Here is a 25,706-nt window from a genome sequence, read left to right on the forward strand (position 1 = left end):
TTCCATCTTCCCTGTACTATGTGTTTGGAATTGATCATAAAAAAAAACATACCCCAAAGAAAACATCAGTTTGTAGTGTTGCTTTTGTGTTCATATTGACATTCATATTCTTGCACTGTAAAGTTGAGTCACTGAATCAGGTAAGACAGAAGTGAAACAATTACTGATTTTCCTTAAAAAAATTCACAGAATTTTGAAAATTTTATTCACAGAATTTTGAAAATATAAATGTATATGTGCTGTGTTATGCTGTGTTAGTCGCTCAGTCATGTCCAACTCTATGCGACCCCATGAACTCTGGCCCACCAGGCTCTTCTGTCCATGGGGTTTCTCCAGGCAGGAAGACTGGAGTGGGTTGCCATGCTCTCCTCCAGGGGATCTTCCCAACCCGGGGATCAAACTGAGGTCTCCTGCATTGTAGGTGGATTCTTTACTGTCTGAGCCAACAGGGAAGTCCATGTACGTACTTCAGTTTAGTTCAGTCGCTCAGTCATGTCCGACTCTTTGCGACCCCATGAATTGCAGCACACCAGACCTCCCTGTCCATCACCATCCCCCGGAGTTCACTCAAACTCATGTCCATCGAGTCGGTGATGCCATCCAGCCATCTCATCCTCTGTCGTCCCCTTCTCCTGCTGCCCTCAATCCCTCCCAGCATCTGAGTCTTTTCCAATGAGTCAACTCTTCGCATGAGTTTCAGCTTTAGCATCAGTCCTTCCAAAGAACACCCAGGGCTGATCTCCTTTAGGATGGACTGGTTGGATCTCCTTGCAGCTGTACTTAGGTGGTACTAAAAAAACTGATGAGCCCAGCAAACCATTGATTTATAAAGTAATTGTTCTAAGAGGAGGGGAGTAGAAAACTACAGTTCTGTGTAATAAAGAAGTTAGGCTCCACTTACTGTTTGAATTATACAATATAGATCCAAAAATTAAATTTTTCTTTTCATGAAATTATTTTGACCATATAGTCAACTCATCATTTTTCTCATATCTAAGAAAGTACCTAATTTTTAATAATTTATGTTCCCATAAGTATTACAGTTCTTTTGTGTGTGTCCATTTTCTTCTCTCTGACTTGAGGTATTAAATTTGCATTTCTAGAACAGTTTCTCAATTAAATTTAGAATGAATTTTTGTGTTTGGTTGTGTCACATGGCCTGAACCTAGGTCCTCGGCAGTGAAAGCATGGAGTCCCAACCACTGGACCACCAGGGGATTCCCTAAATTTTTAATGAGTTAATATTTTTAATATCAGAATAAAATTTTAAATCTGTGATTAATTGCATTATTAGCAAGAAATGTTAAGGTCTCAAACACGTTTAGTGATGTCAAAATCATTGTAATAGAACTAATTAATTTTTCCCTGGGTACTTTGCTCTATTTTTGCCCAAAGGTTTCCTATTTTATTGTACAGTTAAATGCTACATTTTATATACTTTTATTTTTAAATACTTCTTGAATGTACAAAGGTTTCTTGGTGTGGTTCTTCATGCTAGGCATGAAAGATTCTCATTTTTTGAATACAGCTGATTGTTAACTAAGCAGACACTATGGATATGTATTAGTACAACACATTTAGCAATTTATTTGAGGTTGTCAAAACATCCAAATGCATTTTCTGAAAAAACAGGCATTGTTAGTGTAGGGCACCCTATAAAACCAGATAACTTCAAGTAAATTCACTAAATGGTTAGATTACTCATCTAAAAGATTTAATTAGAAGCCTTTTAATACTTGGGGATACACGGATATTTTCTGTGGGCTAAAAATCAATTATAGTACTTTATTTGATTTTTTCTTCTGTTTACATTTCTTTTTATAGTACACAGAGCTTCATATGAAGTGTGAGAATCTAATTAAGCAAAGAGAATACTAAATTTTCATAAAAACAAATTTCCAAAAAAGAAATAACAGCTGACATCCTGAACTTCTATCCATGAAGACAGTATGTCAGTTGTGTTGTGTCAGTGTTTCTATGATTAATTACAGCATCAGCATTCAAAATTAGTAAAATACTCATTTTAAAATGAAATCATTTTATCCTGATTTGGACTTCAGCTATAAACCTTGGTAAAAACAGTTTATAATTCCATAAATGGTGTATTTACCTTAAATTTTTTTAAAATTTATTTTTGGTTGCACTGGGTCATTGTTGCTGTGCATGGGCTTTCTCTAGTTGCAGTGGGTGGGGGCTACTTTTCATGGAGGTGCTTGGGCTTCTTGTGGTAGCTTCCCGTTGCAGAGCACAGGCTCTAGGCAGTTGGACTTCAGTAGTCGCAGCACTCTGGATCAGTAGTCGCAGTGTGCAGCCCTCAGGCATGTGGGCTTCAGTATGCAGCACGTAGGCTCAGTAGTTGTGGCACATGAACTCAGTTGCTCTACAGCATGTGGAATCTTCCCAGACCAGGGTTGGAACCTGTGCGCCCTGCACTGGCAGGCAGATTCCTATCCATTGCACTGCAAGGTCAGTTAGTCCTTTACCACTTTTTGTTTTGAATGGACCTCATGAAAGTCTGGAGGAGCCTGGTAGGCTGCAGTCTAAAGAGTCGGACACGACTGAGCAGCTTCACTTTCACTTTCCACTTTCATGCATTGGAGGAGGAAATGGCAACCCACTCCAGTGTTCTTGCTTGGAGAATCCCATGGACGGAGAAGCCTGGTGGGCTGCAGTCCATGGGGTCGCACAGAGTCGGACATGACTGAAGCGACACAGCAGCAGCATGAAAGTCTTATTCACTTAAAAATTGTAGTTTGTCACAGATAATAGGATTTTCTCTGACTTTGTGGTTTTCCTTAGTTATTCGTGAATGAAAGAAAATGTTAATTTCTTTTAAAAAACAAAACATTTAAAATATCTTGTTATAAAAATCAAGAGTTAAAAAAAAAAATCAAGACTTATATGAAGCAGGAATGATAGGATTTTGTGCTATTTCCCCTACTTTCCTCAGAGATAGATTGAGGGGAGTCAAAGGAACAAGGCAATCTCCGAGATGAAGAAACACTGGGTATAGTCATTGCACTAGCAATGACATAGCCGCTTGACCCAATTTCAGAAATTCAATAGAATCTTTTTTCGAGGGTAAATTTTATTTAACTCCCCTAGAAAGTGTGATTTTATTTTAAAACCACGTGTATATTTATAGACAGAAACTGTTCTTGCCTTGATTTGAATTAATATTTAAACCACTTTTAAAAATGTTTGGTGCTTTTAGATTTTTAAACATTTTACAAAACAAGTGCAGATCTTGGATTCTGATGGTTGAGAACCATGTTAGTGGTTATATTAGTTTTCAGTGTCTGCTGTAGTAAATTACCAAAGACTTAGTGGCTTTAAGAATACAAATTTATTATTCTCTTACAATTCTTGAGATCAGGAGCTCAAAAGTTTTACTGGGCTAAAATTAAAGTCCCCATTTCTTTCTGGAGGCTCCAGGGGAAATCTGTTCTTTTCCTCTTTTAGCTGCTGGTGGCTGCTGGCATTATTTGGCTTGTGGCCCCATCATTCCCGTCTCTACATCATTTCATTGTCTTCCCTCTGTGGTGCCATTTCTCTCCACCTCTCCAAGGAGACTTGTAATTGCATCATCATGCTCACCTGGATATTCCAGGCTAATTTTCCCATCTCAAGATAATCATATTTGCAAAGCCCCTTTTGCCATATAATGTTATCGTCTTGAAACAAGTGTGAAAGTATTAGTTGCTTAGTCATGTCCGACTCTTTGAGACCCCATGGACTGTAGCCCACCAGGTTCCTCTGCCCATGGAATTCTCCAGGCAAGAATACTGGAATGGGTAGCCATTCCCTTCTGCAAGGGATCTTCCCAGCCCAGGGAACAAACCTAGGTCTCTTGAATTGCAGGCAGATTCTTTACCATCTGATCCACCGGGGAAGCCCAATGTAATCATCTTAGGGAGCCTTTATTCAGTCTACCATAGCAGTCCTCTTGAATTCACTCTGTTAATCTTAAAAAGTTCTCCATGCTATCAGTTCAGTTCAGTTGCTCAGTTCAGTTGCTCAGTTGTCTGACTCTGTGATCCCATGGACTACAGCACGCCAGTCTTCCCTGACGATCACCAGCTCCCAGAGCTTACTCAAACTCATGTCCATAGAGTAGGTGATGCCATCCAACCATCTCATCCTCTGTTGGAGTAGAAGGATGTGTGCTCAGCTTCTAAGAGGACTCCAAAATTACAACGTGTTGCTGAACAACCATTGGCAGAATGTTGGATCCCACCAAAAAAAGATACCCCACGTCCAAGGGCAAAGAAGCCCCAGCAAGATGGTAGGAGGGGTGAAATTGCATTTAGAATCAAACCCCATACTTGCCAGAAGGGCTTGTGTGCACCAGAACCCAGAGACCCCACCGAGATTAGGCCAGAACTGTGTTTGAGTGTCTCCTGCGGAGGTAGAGGTCAGCAGTGAACTGCTGCGGGGGCAGGGGCTCTGGGTGCAGTAGACCTGGATGTGGCATAAGCCCTCTTGGAGGAGGTCACCATTAACCCCACCATAGAGATGCCAGAACTTACACAGGACTGGGGAAACAGACTTTGGAGGGCACAAACAAAAGCTTGTGTGCACCAGGACCCGGGAGAAAGGGGCAGTGACCCCACAAGAGACTGACCCAGAATTGCCTGTGAGTGTCCAGGAGCCTCTGGTGGAGGCGTGTGTTGGCAGTGGCCTGCTGCAGGGTCGGGGGCACTGAGTACAGCAGTGACTGCATGGGACCTTTCAAAGGAGGTCGCCATTATCTTCATTACCTCCACCATAGTTTGGCCTCAGGTCAAACAACAGGGAGGGAACACAGCCCTCTCCATCAACAGAAAATTGGATTAAAGATTTACTGAGCATGGCCCCGCCCATCAGAACAAGACCCAGTTTCCCCCTCAGTCAGTCTCTCCCATCAGGAAGCTTCCATGAATCTCTTATCCTTCTCCATCAGAGGGCAGACAGAATGAAAACCACAATCACAGAAAACTAACCAATCTGATCACATGGATCACAGCCTTGTCAAACTCATTGAAACTATGAGCCATGCCACGTAGGGCCACCCAAGACGGACAGGTCATGGTGGAGAGTTCTGACAAAACGTGGTCCACTGGAGAAGAGAATGGCAAACCACTTCAGTATTCTTGCCTTGAGAAGCCCATGCCATAGACTTAATGTTTACTCCAACACTGGTTCTTTTTATTTCTTGCATGTTATCTACTTCTTTATGCCTCCCAGGCACACATGCTTGCTTCATTTAAGTCTCTGACTGAAAAAGTTGAACTTGAGACCATTTTCTGTAGATTACCATTTACTACATCCTCCTGAGATGCTTTGCCCTGAGCTTCTGAAGACCTTGTGTGCTTAGTCACTGAGTCGTGTCTGACTCTGCAATTTGAGATCTTTGTAGGCACCAGAGTCCACCTCACATAACACCAAATATATTAAAATGTATCCCCATTTCATATTAAATATAATTTTTATATTAAAAATAAAAATTTAAGCAGCTTTTTGTAATTGATTTTGAAAATTTATCTCAGGTCTTCCCTGGTGGTGCAGTTCTTAAGAATCCAACTGCCAGTGTATGGGCCACAGTTTCGATCCCTGGTCCAAAGATCCTACGTGTTACAGGGTAGCTAAGCCCATATGCCACTGGGGCCATGCTCTAGAGTCTTCGAGCTGCAACTACTGATGCTGTGTGCCACAACTACTGAAGCCCGAGAGCCTAGAGCCTGCGCTCCACAACAGGAGAAGTCATTGCAATGAGAAGCCTTCACACTGCAACTAGAGAAAACCTGAGCACAGCAACGAAGATCCAGCTCAGCCAAAAATAAATAGATAAATCAATATAAAAAAAAAAGATTGGTTACTTTTTACAATTGGCTGTGGTTTCTCATTGGTCATCTCATATACCTTGGAATTGAGAAAAGCTAATCTACAAATTGTGTTCAAAGTTAAAAACATTTTTATGAATAAGAAAGGAAATAATGGTTTGATATATATTATGTCTTACAGCTGTTTAAATATTGCAGTTTTGCAGTTTTCATAGTTTAGGGCCAATATATTTTTTAACAGGTTTCAAATGTTTTGGGGGACCCCTGAAAAGTTCATAGGTCCTCGTTTTTAAAATGATCTGCTTATAATTTGATAACACAAACGATCTATTATTAGAATATTATTGCTTATCAACTATTTGCTCAGGGAAGTCTTCCCTGACCTTGAATATATTAGGTTTGTCTGTCATATGCTCTCCTAGCAAACTTTGCTTCCCATCAGTATTTCCATCAACTGTAATTACCTAATTATTTCTATTGTTATTTATCCACAATCTTTTTTTCTCTGCTAGCCTATTGAGAGCATACCTGCATCTTCTCACAGGAAATCTGTTCCAAGAGGAGGGTTTCATCCTGATGAGAGTCTGAATGCCAAAAACTAAAAAGCATTCTTAAAACATATCCTCTCTCCTCCACGTTTTATCTGGAACATCTGCCTTTAACATCGTATGTGCCTGTAGTGACAGTAGCGTGGTCTTCTGAAGACACAATTTGTTCTTGGCTGCTCAGCATCTGGTCTTGGGTCTCTGGCCCTTCTGGAGACCCTGTGAGCTACCTAATTTACTTGGCAAAATCGTGATGAATCTTTTTATTTACCACACAGAAATACATTTAAATGTTTAGCTGTTGTATTCATATGGGGTGGGGGGTTTGGGGGAGGTTCAACAGGGAGGGAACATATGTATACTTATGGCTAATTCACATAGTTGTATGGCAGAAGTCAGCATAATATTGTAAAGCAGTTATCCTCCAATTAAAAGTAAATTTTTAAAAAGGATGCTTTATATTTATTTATTCTGGAGTTTCCCCAGGTGTAAGGTTGTTCACCACACTAAACAGAACTTTGCAAACTTAAAACTAGACCTTTGGGTGGGGCGGGGGGGAAATGGTTTCAACTTATTGAGCACCTAACCAGGTGTCAGGAACTGTGGTACATTTCCCACACCATTGCACTAAATCCTCATACAATTAAATTCATTTGTTACCATCCCCATTTTACCAGGAGTAAACTGAACCTCAGAGCTTCCCTGGTGCTCAAATGGTAAAGAATCTGTCTGCAATGCAGGAGATCTGGGTTTGATCCCTAGGTTGGGGAGATCCCCTGGAGAAGAGAATGGCAACCCACTCCAGTATTCTTGCCTGGAGAATTCAATGGACAGAGGAGCCTGGTGGGCTATAGTCCATGAGGTCACATGACTTCCTAACACTTTTTTCTTAAACTGAACTTCAAAGTAGCAGTTCAGTGTCCACAGGAACAAGCAAGCAGGGCCAGGGTCTAAACTCCGTCCTGGCTCCAAAGCTCAGATTTCTTTGTTTGATATCCTACCTCATATGTTTCTGAGCATTGCTGCTACCTATCCTGGAAGACTTCTTTCTTATAGGATTGTGTTAGGCAGGGTGCTCATAACCAAGAAATGGTGTTGAGGAAGGAGACCATGCCCCAGGGATGGTGGGATGGAAAGTCAGGAGGAGCCTGGGACACCAAGGAAGATGCTACTCAAGCCCAGGTCTGCTGATTTCTGGTCTTGTTACACAGAAAAGCAAAACCTTATTTGGTTAAGCCACTCCAACCCCACACATGCTGCCTAACCCACATCTATTACAGTGCCGGGAGTGGTTCTACTTTTGAAACTTTGAGGTGTTGAAAACAATTCTTTCCCTGAGGATTAGTATCCCCTTTATGACACAAAGAAGTTGAAATTGTGTTTCTTTTTTTTTTTTCGTAACCAACCTAAGAAATTCTTACATTAGAAAGCCTGGACTGTGCTCGCTTCGGCAGCACATAAACTAGAAAGCCTGGACTTCAAATTTCCCAGATGTCCGTGTAGGTGGTTCTTGGCTGCCCTGCCCAGAGCCAGGTCTCCCGCTGGCCAGGCACAGCAGTGATTAACGGGGAGGGCACAGTGAGTGCGTGATTGAAACTTGGAGGGTCAAACTTCCTTTGAAAGAAATGAAAAAAATTCAAAGTTTCTTTCCATGTAGGCAAATCTTCTACTTCCCCCAGCTGTTTTAGGGTTTTTTGGTCTGTGACATTAGCATTTCTAGATTGCTGGTTTCTTCAGCTTCCAAGTCTGAGATATATGAGCCAAAAATAAAACCAAGAAGTTCACCACTGGTTGTCTTATATTTGTTTTATGTCTAATCATGTCAGAACTGGCTTTATAAACTTTGGGCTCTTGCACAAGTAAAATTCAGTCTGCTAAGTCACTTCAGTCGTGTCCGACTCTATGCGACCCCATAGACGGCAGCCCACCAGGCTCCCCCGTCCCTGGGATTCTCCAGGCAAGAACACTGGAGTGGGTTGCCATTTCCTTCTCCAATGCATGAAAGTGAAAAGTGAAAAGGAAGTCGCTCAGTTGTGTCCGACTCTTCGCAACCCCATGGACTGCAGCCTACCTGGCTCCTCCATCCATGGGATTTTCCAGGCAAGAGTACTGGAGTGCGGTACCATTGCCTTCTCCGAAAATTCACTCTAGAGGTATGATAAATTGCCACGATTAATACTATTTAAATAGATATGGTTCTGATGGTTTGCATTTAGCTTGTTTTCCTACATATCCACCAGTGTATTTAGATTTAACATTCTTGGTTAGAGACTGTCCCCGCTGTTACCACCTACACCATTTCAGTGCTCACTTGAAATTTAGTCATCCCACACAGGGAATTGCTGGGGCCCTAGAAGTTGAGAGGAGGAAACCCTTCTTAATCATAATGCTGAAAGAGCCGTGATACCTCCAGCCCAGAGGAATGGTAGTGAGATGTCCAGGTAGTGAGGAAAGGCTAGGAAGGAGACAGCTCCTGAGCTCTTGCAGTACGAAAGAAATGCAAATGCATCTGGTACATTTATAGTCAAATACATAAACACCTGGTCCTGGTAAAATAAACAATTTGGAGATAGTTGTGATATGGACTTACCATAGCTTGCCTCCTGCTTCTATGGGTGTCTGAAGGCCCCTGAAAGCCCTGAGTCTCTTAAAGAGAGTGATGTTTCTGTTGTCTTTAAGTGACATTGATAGAGCTGCTGCTTAGCTCAGTGGCTATTTCTCTGGTGATTAGGTGTTAAATGCTGTCCATGGAAATAACAGGGGGATATTCAACCCAAATGGGATGGAACTAACAGGTGGCTATGGAAACCTTAGACAGAAGTGCATATATGCTGTACCAAAGGGGGATGGCAAAACCTCCCACCAACATATATGATCTCCATACTTTCTCATCATTATAACTTACGCTAAGTCGCTTCAGTCCTGTCCGACTCTGTGAGACCCCATAGACGGCAGCCCACCAGGCTCCCCCGTCCCTGGGATTCTCCAGGCAAGAACACTGGAGTGGGTTGCCATTTCCTTCTCCAATGCATGAAAGTGAAAAGTGAAAGTGAAGTCGCTCAGTCGTGTCTGACTCTTCGTGACCCCATGGACTGCAGCCTACCAGGCTCCTCCGTCCATGGGATTTTCCAGGCAAGAGTACTGAAGTGGGGTGCCATTGCCTTCTCCGATCATTATAACTTACAAGTATTAAAAAAAAAAAAATCACATGCCAGAGCCCCTAAGGAATTACATAGCATTATGAAAAGAACTGACTGTGCAACTGGCTGATAACTATAAGGTTAGTCACACGTAACTCCTTAGGCATATACAGTCCAAGTTTTGTTACTTTTTGTTTTTTAAAAGATAGAGTTACTTACTTATAAGGCTCTAGAACCACCTGGTAATTATTTATTCACTATCATACAAATTTGTCACATAACTTATGGGTAAATACTGGAGTAAATGCTTATAGGCTTTCAGGGTACAACTACTAAGACTATTCTAATATTTAAAAAAAAAATAAGAACAGATTAAAAACAAACTCTGAAAAGAAAGCATTCTTATGCAAATTTAAAAAAATTAAAAGCAAGATTTCTGAGTTTTTCTTTAGCCAATATAAATTTCTATCTCTGTCTTTAATACATCAAATTCCTTCTGTATACTGACAGAATATATACCAGAATCTCTGCCTGTTGTAAACCCTGCCTTTGGGAAAAACGGTCCCATTTTCTTGAGTTTGTTACCTGTGTTTCATAACTCATGGCATTTTGTGGGCTCCAGCAGCAGTATTTATTTCTACCAAAAATTCACCAACTCTTAAATATGGAACTCAGTTTCTCTAAAAGTAAAAAAAAAAAACATTTCTGCAAACAATATTAGTAGCTGTTTCCACAGAATAGTACTGAGCAGAATATTCTATGTTCCTTTATACATACAAAGGTAATGCTTGTGCATGGTAGAAGCAGAATAATTGCACATCAATCTTACCATCAATTCACGGAGATCAGTTACACCATATATTTGATAACATGTAATACATACCTGTCATATGTGTAAAACATATTATGAGCATTAATGTTCATTAAGACAATAGCCCAATAACAAATGACATTTTGTTATTCAAATGATCTTATAATGTCAACACCAATGCTAATAAAAATATATAATAGGCTGAACTCATCAACGGCACAGTTGTAATTCATTTGAAGTTTCCCACATTTCAAAGTCTTTCATAGATAAAATGAAATTCTTCTATTTTGTAAAATTTTAATCTTTACCTGTTAAAGGTTTGGCAAGGCAAAGGTTCCCCTGTTAGCAGAGGAAAAAAAGCAGAGATGGAACAAACAGGTCACCATACATTTCACATATGTTGTGAGCACCTCTTTACTCCTGTAGGACTGAAAATTCTGGGTTTCCACATTTTTCATGCTTTAGCAATCAAAATAAAAGCATAATTTACATCTAGATAGATGTAAAATGCTTCAGTTTTCATTTAAAATTGGTGTTTCCCTTTTCAGCTATTTACAATTTTAAAAAGAGAATTAATTCTGTCTACTAAGGTTTTTAAACATGGACATTGTAAGTTCTTTTCGTATTGAATTTTTAGGGATGAGGCTCCACTCTATTTCTAGACTATTAGATGCAAGAAAGTTTAAGCTTGATGAATCAGTACAATGTTGGTAACATGGTGACCCTTTTTTTAAGGCGTTAAAAAAAAAAAAAGATTTTTTAAAGGATATTTTAACAAATAAGGATTTGCTTTGTTTATACATGCCACACTTAAAGACAAAACTTGGATTAATTGTTATATTCAGGAAATAGGTATTTTATTAATTAGCCCTTTATATGTGCATGAGAGAGATAGGGAAAGAGAAAATTTTCAGCTTAAGTAAGTCTCTAACTTCCTGAGAATTTTCTAATTAGGTAAAAATACTGATTGAGATATTTAGTTGTCTTACCAGGAATGGTAAGAAAAATATACTTTGCATATTCATGAGAAACTGAAGTACATTATCGGCTAATATCCTAATGAGGCATCTGTTTAAACATGTTTTAGTTGAGAAAACTGTGAAACATGCTTCTAAATTTACAAATATGTTGGTTACTCTTCCTTGCCTAGGAGGTTGAACCAAAGTTTACGTAGATTAGAGGAAAGCCTGAGTCTGGAAAGATTCAAAGTATCCCATAAATGCAGATAAAGAAATACAGTAAAGTAACTTGGGAATTACTTTAATAATTATTTACAGAACGTCTGTCGCTTTCCTTCTTTGCTCACATACAAGTGACCTGAGTTACTCCGTCTTCCTGGTCAAACTGTCCATCATCTAGTTCCCGCAGGACGCTGTCACTGTTGCTGAACCCGGAGAAGCTGCTGGGCTGGGCTGGCCTCTTCTTCATCCAGCATTCTCTAGAAGGGGCGAGTAGGCACTCCTCAGGTGGGCTTCTGCTCTCTGCAGGCTGTAACAGGTCTGTGTCCAAGCTGACGCTCCTGCTTGGGACTTTACTCCTGTCTTCACCTTTCACGTGCCGACTGCCTTTCCTCTGAAACACAAGAGATTAGCAACTAGGAGTTAGTAAAAGGCTGGGTGTCGTCCTGCCCCTCTGTTCTAGCTCTCTGCCCGCTTATCTTCCAAATCCTGCTCCTCTTCAAGGACCAGCTCAGCGCCACCCTCCGGCCAGGTGAAGGTGTGCTCCCCTCTCTGTTAATAACTGTCTGTGGCTTCCTGGCCCACCATTCTCCTTGTTGTCAGGTTGGTTGTATGGCCCTATCTGGGCCCTCAACAACACCTCTGAGGAGAGAGACCTGTTGAGATCATACTTTGGGGAACAAAACAGATAGAGATATACTTGAAGCTTCCATTTTTCATCTTGGTATTTGCTGGGATCTGAGCAGCAGAAAAAGTGCCTTAGAGGCCACCTCACCCCCATTTCTATAGGAATAGTCTGCACAGATAATTCAGATAGAGATCATATTGGAAGAAGGGGTGCCTTTCCAGGTGGGGTGGACCCCTCTCCTTGTCCTGCTACAGACCGCTTCTGCCTGGCATGGTAGGATTGTTCAGCGACAGGACCAGCTCATTCTGCAGGCTGTCTGAGAAGCTGTAGATATTTTCACTATCAAATATTACTGAGGCCTGACCACGCCCTTGGTGTGGTTCAGAATAAAAGGACATGGTTTTCCTGCCAAGGAAACGAAGTCAAACAAAGATATCTAAGTCAGTAGAAGAAGAGCTCAGGGAGACAACTTTCATGTTCAGACTTCTGATGAAATTTTCTTATGGGGGTTTCTTTAATACTGACAACATGACATATATTGGATCATGTGCATATACTTAGGCACAGAAACTGAATAAAGATACATAATAAAAGAGTGAAAAGTGAAAGTCACTCAGTCGTGTCTGACTTGTTGCGACCACTATATAGTCCATGGAATTCTCTAGGCCAGAATACTGGAGTGGGTAGCCTTTCCCTTCTCCAGGGGATCTTCCCAACCCAGGGATCAAACCCAGGTCTCCCGCATTGCAGGCAGACTCTTTACTAGCTGAGCCACCAGGGAAGCCCATAAGATAAAAAAATTTTAAAGCCCAGTATTTTCCGTATATCAAGAGTTTATTTTCTTAAAGCTCATTTACATGTTAGCTGAGAACTGGGATTACATTTTCTCAAATGTGAGAGGTAAAATTACTAAAATAAATCAAAAAACCCTTAGGAAAAAAATATAGAAGTCAGATTCCTAGGCTAGTCTTACAAAAGTTTGTTAGACCACAGATTTGTTGAACTACCATGTATAAAATACAAAAGTATTTTCTACTGGTTTTCATGGCAAATACACAATACAAACAAGCAGCTGTATTGAACAGAATTTTATGCTAGGGAATGTAACCACGGTTGACGGTGACTGACAGCATTGTTTATATAGGGAGATGAAGGCTGCAGTGTGCTGTCTAGAAAGGAGTGTGTTGGCAGCTCATCATTTTCTTGGCTGGTTACCTGAGTCCTTGGGCAAGTTTAAAGGAACAAATCTGCCGTGGGACCTGCCTCAATAAAGGCCCACCCTCATGTCTCAAGTCAGATATAACTTGATGGTGGGGACATTTTCATTTGCATTCATCAAGTGCAAATATTAGATCTCAAATCTTTTTCTTTTTTATTCTCACTCACCAGATGTACCGAGTTTAACACAAGCAGTTGAACCTGACAGATTTACCCTTAAGGTACAGAAGTTGAGAATGGCATGTTCTCCCTGGTGTTGGAATGCTGCTGGGTGAGGACAGAGCCTTTTGGCTGCAAGCAGGCCTGATGGGTACTGCTCCTTTCTCAAGCCTGGCTGCTGGCTCCTTTCCCATATGCACAAAGGATACACTCACTCCAGAATGACCTCTCCTGTTGCCTGAATGAGACGGGAAGGAGGGGTGCCTGGGAGCACTTGGCAGTCTGGATCTTTCCTTCTTCATAAGCACCGGGGCCAAAGGTAAATTTTGCAATAAATTCCTTATTGTGTATCAGCCAATAGAGGCCTACTCTCACATGCTCAATGAGAAATTTCTTAATAAAAATTATGTATTAGTCAGGATAATAAGATAGAGTAATTCACTTTTAGATAAGAATTAATAAGTAAACAACCACCAAATACAAATTTCAAATATTAGAAGATAATTAAATACCTAACTCTAAAAAAGATTAGAAAAAACTCTGATCCTCAGAAAGGCTGAGGACAGGAGGAGAAAGGAGTGACAGAGGATGAGATAGTTGGATAGCATCACTGACTCAGTGGACATGAGTTTGAGCAAATTCCAAGAGATGTTGAAGGACAGGGAAGCCTGATGTGCTGCAGTCCATGGGGTCACAAAGAGTCAGAAACAACTTAGTGATTGAAAAACAATAACAAAAAATGTCACAACAAACGCTTTTCTTTTTTTACTAAATGACTATTAATAAATACATCTTCAGCAATGATATTGGCTCCCTTACTCCACATGAGAAGACTCTTGAGAGTTCCTTGGACAGCAAGGAGATCAATCCGTCAATCCTAAAGGATATCAGTCCTGAATATTCCCTGAAAGGACTGATGCTGAAGCTAAAGCTCCAATACTTTGGCCTCCTGATTCGAAGAACTGACTCATTGAAAAAGACCCTGAAGCAAGCAAAGACTGAAGGCAGGGGGAGAAGGGGATGACAGAGGATGAGATGGTTGGATGGCATCACCGACTCGATGGACCTGAGCCTGAGCAGCTCTGGGAGATGGTGACGGACAGGGAAGCCTGGCGTGCTGCAGTCCACGGGGTGGCAAAGAGTCAGACACAACTGAGCGACTGAACAACAACTCCACATGAAATAATAGCTTTTCCAACAAATCAAATTGCAATGTTCTTATAACTTACAGTGTAGGAGACGGAAACCTGACCAGTCCGTGAAGATCATCCACTCGAATTCCTCCTTCTACCAACATGGGACCCAGAAACAAGATGGTATTTGTCCAAGGTCAAAGGGTAGTTGGCTTTGAACTGGAACCTGAGTGTCTTATCTTATTCTTTTTACATTATTCACTATGCAAAAATGTGAGTAGATTTACGGTCAAAGATTTGTATGTTTCTCAAAGATTTCCAATTACAAAAATAATACATGCTTAGTGTAGAAAGCCTGGTAAAAACAAAGAAAAAAAGCAAAGCCTATCCACAATCCCATCTCACAGAGATACCACTGTTAATATTTGGCATGTTTTACTATGTATGTATGGGCTTCCCTGGTGGCTCAGTGGTAAAGAATCTGCCTGCCAATGCAGGAGACACATTTGATCCCTGGGTGGGGAAGATTCCCTGGAGAAGGAAAATGACAACCCACTCCAATATTCTTGCCTGGGTAATCCCATGGACAGAAGAGCCTGGCGGCCTACTGAAGAACTGATGCCTTTGAACTGGTGCTGGAGAAGGACTCTTGAGAGTCCCTTGGACAGCAAGGAGATCAAACCAGTCAATCCTAAAGGATATCAACCCCAAATATGCATTGGAAGGCAGATGCTGAAGCTCCGATACTTTGGCCACGTGACACAAAGAGCCGACTCTTTGGGAAAGACTCTGATGTTCGGAAGGAATGAAGGCAGGAGAAGAGGGCAGTAGAGAATGAGATGGTTAGATAGCATCACTGACTCAATAAACATGAATTTGAGCAAACTTTGGGAGATAGTGGAGGATAGAGGAGTATGGCATGCTGCAGCCCATGGGGTTGCAAAGAGTCAGACATGACTTAGCGACTGAGCAACAACACTGTGTATTTGCATATGCACACAAAGAGATGTATAGCTCACTTTTGCACTTAGCACTCACTGTATTTTTAGTATTTCCCTATGTTATAAAGAGATTTTTCATGCTACATTGCTAGGCTTATTCCTATAGGTTCTCAGAATTCATACGGGTTCTCTTTCTTCTGATATTTCACTATAAATTTGGGGAGATTCTATCAAGATTTGCATGCAGATCTAATGCCACCATTGATAAAGTCAGTCAGTTTTGTTTTGGTTTTTTCACTGTGCTGGGTCTTAGTTGTGGTATGAGGGACCTAACTCCCTGACCAGGAATTGAACCCGGGCCCCCTACATTGGAAGCACAATCTTAACCTTTGTACCACCAGGGAAGTCCCCAACTGATCAACTTTTGAGAATCATCCTCATTTACTAAAAATGAGTTACCTGTTTCAAATACATGAGACTCAGTGACAAAGCAGTTGCATTTAGGGTGCCCTATCAGTCTACCTTTCACTTTCCATACATGATGTCTTAAAAACATAAGCAGAATTATACCAGCAATTATAAGATATCGCATGCCTTGTATAGTGTCATGATGGATAGAGTGGAAGAGTACCTAAAAAATATGATTTATATAGCAATAAAAACATGGAGTGGACATTCAGGATTTCTCCCCTTTGTGTGTTTCAGGCTTGAGGGAGGATTAGAAAGCCACTGAAAGGCTAAGTGTAGCTCTAGTACCAGTTAGAAGAGTCAGAGGCTTTGAATCACACAGAGAAACCCCACAGAATATGCTTGCTCACAAAGTATGTTTCTGGGTCAGGTCATCCAAGCTTGGTGCTGTAAAAATCAGTCAAGCCTGGGAGAGGAAAAGGTGTCGTGGACAATGACTTTTCCAGCCAGTTTTCTTATCCACCTTCTCTACTGCAGTGTAGGCCCATGACCCAATCAGATCCAATCAGAGTCCTTCTCTGGGATTGCTATATTGACTCTAGGATAATGAAGCTCTTTCTGGACTTCCCTGGTGGTCCAGTGGTTAAGAATCCATGGGTTCAATCCCTAGTACAGAAGAATTCCACATAGAGCAGGGAAACTAAGCCTGTGTTGCCACAACTACTGAGTCTGTGCTCTAAAGCCTGCAGCATGTAGGATCTTATCTCCTTGACCAGGGGTTCAACTCAGGTCCAGGGAGTGAAAGTGCCAAGTCATAACCACTGGACCAGCAGAGAACTCCCTGAGACTGGCTTCCTTTAGTCAGCATGCTTTTTGAGATTGCTGTAGTTGTTCAGTCACTGAGTCGTGTCCTACTCTTTGTGACCCCATGGACTGCAGCATGCCAGGCTTCACTGTCCTTTACTATGTCCTGGAGTTTCCTCAGACTCATATCCTTTGAGTCTGTGATGCCATCCAACCATCTCATCTTCTGTCGCTCCCTTCTCCTTCTGCCCTCAACCTTTCCCAGCATCAGGGTCTTTTCCAATGAGTCAGTTCTTCACATCAGGAAGCCAAAGTATTGGAGCTTTAGCTTTAGCATCAGTCCTTCCAGTGAATATTCAGGGTTGATTTCCTTTAGGACCAACTGGCTTGATCTCTTTGCTGTCCAGGGGATTCTCAAGAGTCTTCCCCAACACCACAGTTCAAAAGCATCAATTTTTTGGCACTTAGCCTTCTTTATGGTCCAACTCTCACATCCATATAGTATCGCTGGAAAAACCATAGATTTGACTATAGGGAACTTTGTCAGCAAAGCGATGTTTAGGTTGGTCATAGCTTTTCTTCCAAGAAAAGAAAGTGTCTTTTAATTTTGTGACTGCAGTCACCATCCACAGCGATTTTGGAGCCCAAGAAAATCTGCCACTGTTTCCACTTTTTCCCCATTTTTGAGATTAATCCACGTAATTGTGGCTATTAAGAGTGTATGTGGGGACTTCCTTGGCAGTTCAGTTAAGACTCTGGGCTTCCACTGCAGGGGCCGCAGGACTTAATCCTGGATGGAGAACTAAAATCCCACATTCTGCGTGGCCAAAAAAAGAAAAAGGGCACATATGTTTTTATTTCTAAGTAGTATTTCGTTGAATGGAAATACCACAGCTGTTTATCCATAAATCTGTTGGAGACATTTGGATTGTTTCCAGTTTTGGGAGATGATGAATAGAACATTCAAACTTTTATGTGTAGCTTTTTGTGTAAACAAAAGTCTTTCTTTCTCTAGGGCAAATGTTCATGAGAGGGATTGCTGGGTCATATCTCAGTGCATGTTTAACCCCATAAAAAGCTGCGAAATAATTTTCCAGAGTGGTTGTACTACATGGCATTCCCACCAGCAGTGTTTTATAGTTCTGATTGCTCCTCATTCTTGATAGTCCTAAGTGAGGAGGGAGGAGGGTTCAGGATGGGGAACACATGTATACCTGTGGCGGATTCATTTTGATATATGGCAAAACCAATACAATATTGTAAAGTTAAAAAATAAAATAAAATTAAAAAACAAACAAACAAAAACCTAAAAAAAAAAAAGAATTGTCAATGTTTTTTTAATTTTAGTCATTCTAGTAGATGTATGGTTTCATCATGATTTTCATTTGCATTTCCCTTGACCGATAATTTAAATGTCTTTTTATGTGTTTACTTCTCTTCTACATATCCTCATTGGTTCAAGACTTCTAACTATTTTTTTAAACTGCATTGTTTATTTCTTAGTTTTTAAGTTTTAAGATACCTTCTGGATACAAGTCTTTTGTCATATATGTGATTTGCAAAAATTTTTTCTCCCAGTCTGTGGCTGTCTGTTATTTTCTTAGTGTTATTCACAAAGCAAAAGTTTAAATTTTGATAAAGTCTAATTTATCAATTTTTTAAAATGAATTATGCTTTTAGAGTCATATCTGAGAACTCTGCTTAGCCCCAGTTCATGAAGATTTTTTCCTATTTTTTTTTCTAAAAGTTTTCTGATTTTCCTAAAATAAACTGTCTCTCAATGCTAGTGCTAGTGCCAGGTTGCTTCAGTCGTGTCTGACTCTTTGTGACCCCATGATTGCAAAGGAGTGTAGCCTGCCAGTTTCCTGTATCCAGACCTATGGATTGTAGTCTCCCAGTTTCTTCTGTCCACAGGATTCTCCAAGCAAGAATACTGGAGTGAGTTGCCGTTCCCCGCTCCATGGGAGCTTCCCAACCCAGAAATTGAACCTTCTTGTCTCCTGCATTGGCATGCAGGTTCTTTACCACTAGTGCTACCTGGGAAGCCTCAATAGCTTAAAGAAATTGAGGCAGAAATTGGGAGTATAAATAGTTGAATTTATATTGACCATATTTTAAAATTTCTCAAGCTATCTAGAATATTGTATAAAACATCTGTGAAACAAACACATTCCAAAAGTAAAGGTCTTTATAACTTCAGAAGAAAAAATTCCTATGATATGTTTTCTTCATTATGCAATTCTCAATTCCCTCCTTTATAACAGGCATGAAATGGTTTTGCTTAACATAAAAGTACTGTTCCATGTTGAGTGCAATTGAAACAAGAAGTTTTACATATCTTAACATTAGTCTCAGTAAAAGAAAGAGAAAATCTTTTTTCAAGAATTAAACCCTAGATCAATTTCCAACAGCCCATGAAATTTATAATTTTATTGAAAACTCCTTGACAATCATAAGGCAATGTTTGTAATGTTTCAAATTTTCACCAACTGGTTTTTAGAACCAAATACCTTTGAAAAAGTCTTCCCTGGTGGCTCAGATGGTAAAGAATTCACCTGCAGTGAAGGGGACCCAGGTTCAATCCCTGGGTTGGGAAGATCCCCTGAAGAAGGGACCCACTCCAATATTCTTGCTTGGAGAATTCCATGGACAGAGGAGCCTGACAGGCTACAGTCCATGGGATCACAAAGAGTTGCACAGGACTGAGTGACTAACAATTTTCACCTTTGAAACAATTATTTGAAAACATGTATAAATGAAGCAATCCCCCATCAACCCTTCCCCAACAACAACTGATTTCAAGGTACAAGCAAAGAATGGTGCCATTATGGTCTTAAAAGTATATACGAATTTTTTTAAGGCATGTTATAAATGTATATATAAGATTCCACTGCATAGCTTGTGGGATCTTACTACCAGGGACCAAGGATCGAAACTGTGCCCCCTGCAATAGCAAAGGCTTAACCACCTGACTGCCAGGGAAGTCCGACAGAATATTTCTTGTGAACTTGTTTGAGCCATTCTCCCCAGGACTGGAAGGCACTGCTCACTTGTGGGCTCTAATTCAGTCTTTCTGAAATCTTTGTTAACTTGATCACTCTGCTCTCCTCCTAAGGGAGTTATCATCCTATCCACCTACAGCCCCTCTACTTGCTTGCCTGTGGAACCAGCTAGAGTCTGTTCAAAATCAATGTGAGACAACAGCATTAATAGACTAACAGCTATTACATATACTGTTAGTCTATTAATAGCTTTGCTAGTTTAGAAAAACTTTGAAGTTTTCTAAAACATTATTTTCTTGATAATATGGAATCACTTTAAATAATTTTCTGGTCCATTTGCAAACTTCCTCTTTTGAAAGTTAGGCCTTAATTAATTAAGATTGTTTTGCTTACTTCTAACCTCTCCTTTCGGAGAAGGCAATGGCACCCCACTCCAGTACTCTTGCCTGGAAAATCCCATGGACGGAGGAGCCTGGTAGGCTGCAGTCCATGGGGTCACTAAGAGTAGGACATGACTGAGTGACTTCACTTTCACTTTTCACTTTCATGCATTGGAGAAGGAAATGGCAACCCACTCCGTGTTCTTGCCTGGAGAGTTCCAGGGACAGGGGAGCCTGGTGGGCTGCCGTCTATGGGGTTGCACAGTCAGACATGACTGAAGTGACTTAGCAGCAGCAGCAGCAGGTCTTAATTAAGATTAGTTCATTCAATGATACTATTCTAAGTGTGCATCTACTAGGAGTCTAGTAAGAATAAGGTGACTTGAGACTCAGCAGAGCCCTTCAGCAAAGAACTGAAAAAATATGACCTTGAGGAGACAATACAAAAGTGCCGTCAGAAGTCAAGACTGCACAGATCTGTCATAATATCAGGCACATTCACTTATGAGGCTTATAACTGTAGGAGCGGAAAATCTTTTCCTCTGTCATCTTAGGTTCAGCATCTCAGACCTGCAAATTAAACTAGAAAAAGATTAATAGGAGAAAAGGTTTATTTTGGATGCACACGAGGGCTGCACAGAGAAGTAAAAACCCAAAGAGGCAGTTAGACCTGGGAGATGATTTTCATTTTACAAAGGGTGATACACTGTGGTGAAGTGACCAGACAAATAAAAAGGGATTTGGGGTTTTAGGGGCAGTAAACTGTGGGAAGTTAAATATTTGGGAATAGCTTAGTGGTAAAGAATCCAATCCACCTGCTGTGCAGGAGACCCAGGTTTGATCCTTGAGTGGGGAAGATTCCCCGGAGGAGGGAATGCAACCCACTCCAGTATTCTTGCCTGGAGAATCCCCTTGGACAGAGGAGCCTGGCAGGCTACAGTCCACAGGGTTGCAAAGAGTCTGGATGTGACTGAGCATGTATTTGGGGAAACTAATGCAAGAGAGGGTTTAGTAAGTTGTGGGGACTACAGGCATTGTTCCCAGTGATGCGTCATCTCTGCGTCGTCTCTGGTACAGGAGAGGGAAGCAATTTTACAAAAGGAAATTTTTGTCACATTGGCATAAGGAAAATTTATGCCCTGCTTTTGTCAGAAAGGGAGAGGTTCTGTTTCATTGCCTTTAGCTCAAAATAGTAATCCTTACACCCAAATGGCATACTTTGGGGTCATATTCTGATTTCCTTCAGAACTGTCTCATGTTCCTGTTTGCTGGCACATTTCTCTTGTTATATGTTGGTTCAGAAGGCTGTTTCCTTATCAAGTTCCCACTTCCTCATCTGTTCACCATTTAGAATTACAGTGAGAGATTAAGGATTAAATGGTTCAGTTTAACAGTTCATAAAGCATCACTTTTACTCACTTCTGGTGTCTGAGCAGCTGAATTCCACATAACTGGTCTCTGAAGGAATACAACCTGCTTTGTAGCCAAATTCCCCTCACTGAAAATTAAAACAACAGCATTAGCATTTCTAAATTAGTAATTCTCTATATTTCACACTTGGCTAGAATGTTCCACATGTATTCTTTGTAAAATAATCTGATCCATTAATAATTATGAAACAGTCTATATAAGTTGCAGCAGATAAAACAAGGGGAAAAAAATCCCTAAAAGCTAAATATGGTCCTTATAAAAGAAATTCTTAATGTTTAAAACTTGTAATCTCACTGTGCTAACATACTTGGTTTTGCATACATATTTGCATTCTGTATTCTATGCTTATCTCTTTTCTTGTTTGTACATTATGGTCATATTCTTAATAGCTGCATGATATCCCAAAGAATTAAGATACCAAAATGTACTAAGCCTTTCCATTATTACTGGAAAATTAGGTTGCTTCCGGCTTTCTGCTAATTATAAATAATGCTGTTATAGAAATATGTATAGTCTTCTTTATTCTTTATGACTTATTTCCTTGAGATAAATTCATAGGCGTGGGATTATTAGGCCAAAAGGGTATGATTTAAGCTTCTTGGTATGCATTGTCAAATTTGTCTTATGAAAGAAAGAGACCAGTTTGGACTGCCACGTGTGAGAAATTTATATACATTTTCCACTGAGGGACTTGAGCCACAGCTAGTCTCATTTTCAGATGCTTCTTTGTAGTCAGCTACTCAATATTCTCCTTATTTAACTACCATCATGGCAAATTACCCCTTGCCAAAGACTACTTGGGGTTTGGATTTCTCTGAAATGCTTTTCACAGAGTCTCCATGGATTTATGGGGAGGAGTGTCTGTAGCTAATGTTGCTCAGTTACGACTTTTATTATGCAAAAAACCCCAACAAAACCTCACTATTAGCTGCATTTTATGCTGAGCTCTTTTTTCTGGAAAACAAATGAAACATTGAAACTCTGGCCCTAGTGGTCAACACCACACAATTTGAAAATCCCAAACTTACTGATACTGTTGAATTTTGAGAAAGAGCAAATCTTCCCACAAAGTGGTAATGAGAGATTGCTTCTTTTTTTATTAAAGACTGCTTTTAGTCTAATCTATTTTAGTTTGACTGTATCTTTGAAAAAAAGACATGATGTGAAATATCTCCTAGCTTTGGGGAACAGCTTGAGTCATCTGGAGACGTCAGCATGAGACAGGAAGGGACTGGCGGTGCACAGAACAGGCTGGCTATTTGGGCGGCAGGGAGAATACTGGAAAGGGCAGTGGCTTTAGAAGCAGACGGTCCTGGATTCAAGACTCAATTTTACTGTAAAACAAAGAATGTTGCTCACCATCTAGTTCTATAAGAATCAAGTCATTAGCCAATGCAACCATGGACTTATAATTCACTCTAAAAGGAATTCAGGTGAAGATCAGAATGAAGCACTTGGTGCTCTGAGAAAACAGGCCCGCACATAGCTAGAAATACTTTAGGATTTTTTTAATGAACCTGGTGACTTATATCTTCCCATACTTAGAAAAGATCTAAGGTCATGAACTGAGATACCTGTTCCTTATGACTAACCTTCTACCAGGGTGTGTGCTTGACTGCACGTAACCCTTTTCCAAAACTATGTACATGCTGACCTGTCTGCCTCACCTCTTGGGAGCATTCCTCAGAGCTCTCTGAGAGATTGTATCCTGCACTAGAATTCTTAGTAAGTCCCCCAGAACTCACAGCTCTCAGGTTGTGCCTTCCGCACCACGCCCTGCACCCGAGTTGACAGTACTGAAATGGCTGATGATACCACCTAATACCTGGTGACTTTGGCGAAGTTTTAAAATTCTCTTTCATTTCCTATCAAGGGCTTTGTGATAGATAAATAAGTCAGTGGGTATGAAGAGCCTCCACTGTGCCTGCCACTGGAAGGAGCACAGAAAATGGGATTTCCTCCCAGTTCCCCCATTCATTTAATGAAATGTGGGGCAGGGTCGAGTGGGAGGAAAATATATTAGAATCAAGAACATCTTCCAGAAAGAACAGTCAAGGGAAAGGGGGCACAAGAATAGAGCAAGAGGTTTCTGGATAATGTTCAAGGTATGTGATGCAGGTAGAGAATCACATGCAGGAACCAGGCCTAGAACTATCCAAAGATGAGGAGTCAGGGGACAATTAATCTTCTTGAATGGAAAGCCTCCTGGAGCCCCGGGGTAGGGACTGGGGGTGACCCTTGATGAGTTTTTCCCAAAAGATTATAGGATGGGGCAATCTGAGTATACTAGGGTGTGATGTTTGGCCAACAGCAGGCTTCTCAACCTTTATGAATGGGGTAAAACAGTAAGTGTGGAGACAGTTACTCAAAGGCTGCCTATCTTAGGACAGTCTTTGGTTGCCCAGGTAAGACTTTGGAAGGTCTTTAGAGTTAGACTTAATTTGAAATATGTCTGAGACCTCACTGTCTCTGGTTTTCTAAAGGACATTCTGATTTAAAATAGGTCTTGCTGGGACTTCCCTGGTGGCGCTGTGGATGGGAATCCACCTGCCAAAGAGAGGTCATGGGTTTGATCCCTGGGCCAGGAGGATTCCACGGGCCTCAAAGTAGCTAAGCCCAAGTGCCACAGCTACTGAGCTTGCGCACTAGAGCCTGTGCTCTGCAACAAGAGAAGCCATTGCAATGAGAAGCTATTTCATGGCCACGAGGAATAGCTCCTGCTTGCTGTAACTAAAGAAAGCCCAAGCAAAGCAACAAAGACCTAGAGCAGCCAAAAATTAATTAATTAGTTACATGAAATAAACTGCTTTCTGTTAAAAAAAAAAAAAAAAAAAAAGTCTTGCTATTTTTGGGCTTCCCAGGTGGTGCCAGTGGTAAAGAGATACAGTTTTGATTCCTGGGTCTGGAAGATTCCCTGCTATTTTCAGAACATCTGTGAGATGTGGAATGCCTTTTGGTTTGGAGAATGGTGATCATGGTAGAATGAAAGGGAAAGAGGTCTGAAACCATACAGAAGGACAGCTTTATGACAGGGCAAGTGAGTCCTTCAGAGTCTCCAGGAGCTCCAGAGGTAACTCTGTTTACTGAGCTTGGATAGGACATTTGCTCTGTAGCACAGGTTCTGAAAGGATTTGACTGGTAAAGTCATTATGGAATCAGAGAGATCTCTAAATGCTCTCCTGCAAGTTCCTGGACAGAGCCTACACCTGCTATTCCCTACAGAAATTTTTTACCCAGAAAGTACTATTAGTTAACTGAGTAACTTAATACTTTTCTGTGAGAGTTAAGAACCTTTAGATTCTCTTTTAGAGTGTTATTAATGGGTGGTCATGCTTGATATAATATCAAATCAATGCAGCTTTTGGAAAATGCTTGATTTCCGCATAAACTCTGTAAAAGTTATGGCACAACCTGCTTTGGTGAAGAGTATAGACTGCAAGTAGGGGCTTCCCTGGGGGTTCAGACAGTAAAGAATTTGCCTGCAATGCAGGAGATCTATATTCGATCCCTGGATCAGGAAGATTCCCTGGAGAAGGGAATGGCAACCCACTCCAGCATTCTTGCCTGGAGAATTCCATGGACAGAGGAGTCTGGCAGTCTACAGTCCCCGGGGTTGCAAAGAGTAGGACACGACTGCGCAACTAACACACACACACACATAGACTGCACGTATAAGCTGCTCAAGGGAATAGTCTTCAAAGAAGATGTGAAAACACCTGCTAGTCCTTGCTTCCTGAGGGCAGTAGGATAGCTCCCTGGTGCCATTGTCATCATGAGGTACAGGTTAGCCAGGGCAGCCTGGGGGGCTGGGTTCCCTGAAGCAATGGTGGAAAGCAGAGTGAATGGATACAAGGGCCAAGAGGGGAAAGGAGGGTCATCAGTCCAGAATAATGTCCAGGAAATTACCATGACACCTGAGGCCAAAGCCTAGGTAGGATCTGGGACCCTGGACCACACTGAAGGAAGAAAAGCGAAGGTCAAATCAGTGAGGCTGACTGGAAAAGAGAAACTAGTGAGAGAAGCAAGGTCAGGTCCAGGTGTTTGACCAGAAGAAACCAGTTGAAACAAAGTGAAAGGCTGAGTCAGTTCTGGGGTCACACCCAGGA

General features: G+C 41.0%; 1 protein-coding gene across 5 annotated transcripts in view; it reads right to left on the bottom strand.

Moving 5' to 3' along the window:
- Positions 1-10,338: 10,338 nt before the first annotated feature.
- Positions 10,339-25,706, bottom strand: part of RFTN2 (raftlin family member 2) — a 91,724-nt gene continuing 76,356 nt past the window's right edge. For all 5 annotated transcript variants that reach the window (XM_061380711.1, XM_061380722.1, XM_061380692.1 and 2 more), the window contains exons 9-10: positions 21,589-21,667; positions 10,339-11,890 (exon numbers count right to left, since the gene is read on the bottom strand). In XM_061380711.1, coding sequence (XP_061236695.1) covers positions 11,621-11,890; positions 21,589-21,667 — 349 coding nt within the window. In that variant the 3' untranslated portion in view covers positions 10,339-11,620. The remainder of the gene's footprint in view (positions 11,891-21,588; positions 21,668-25,706) is intronic.

This window comes from Bos javanicus, chromosome 2 (genome assembly GCF_032452875.1).
Source record: "Bos javanicus breed banteng chromosome 2, ARS-OSU_banteng_1.0, whole genome shotgun sequence".
Taxonomy (NCBI): Eukaryota; Metazoa; Chordata; class Mammalia; order Artiodactyla; family Bovidae; genus Bos; species Bos javanicus.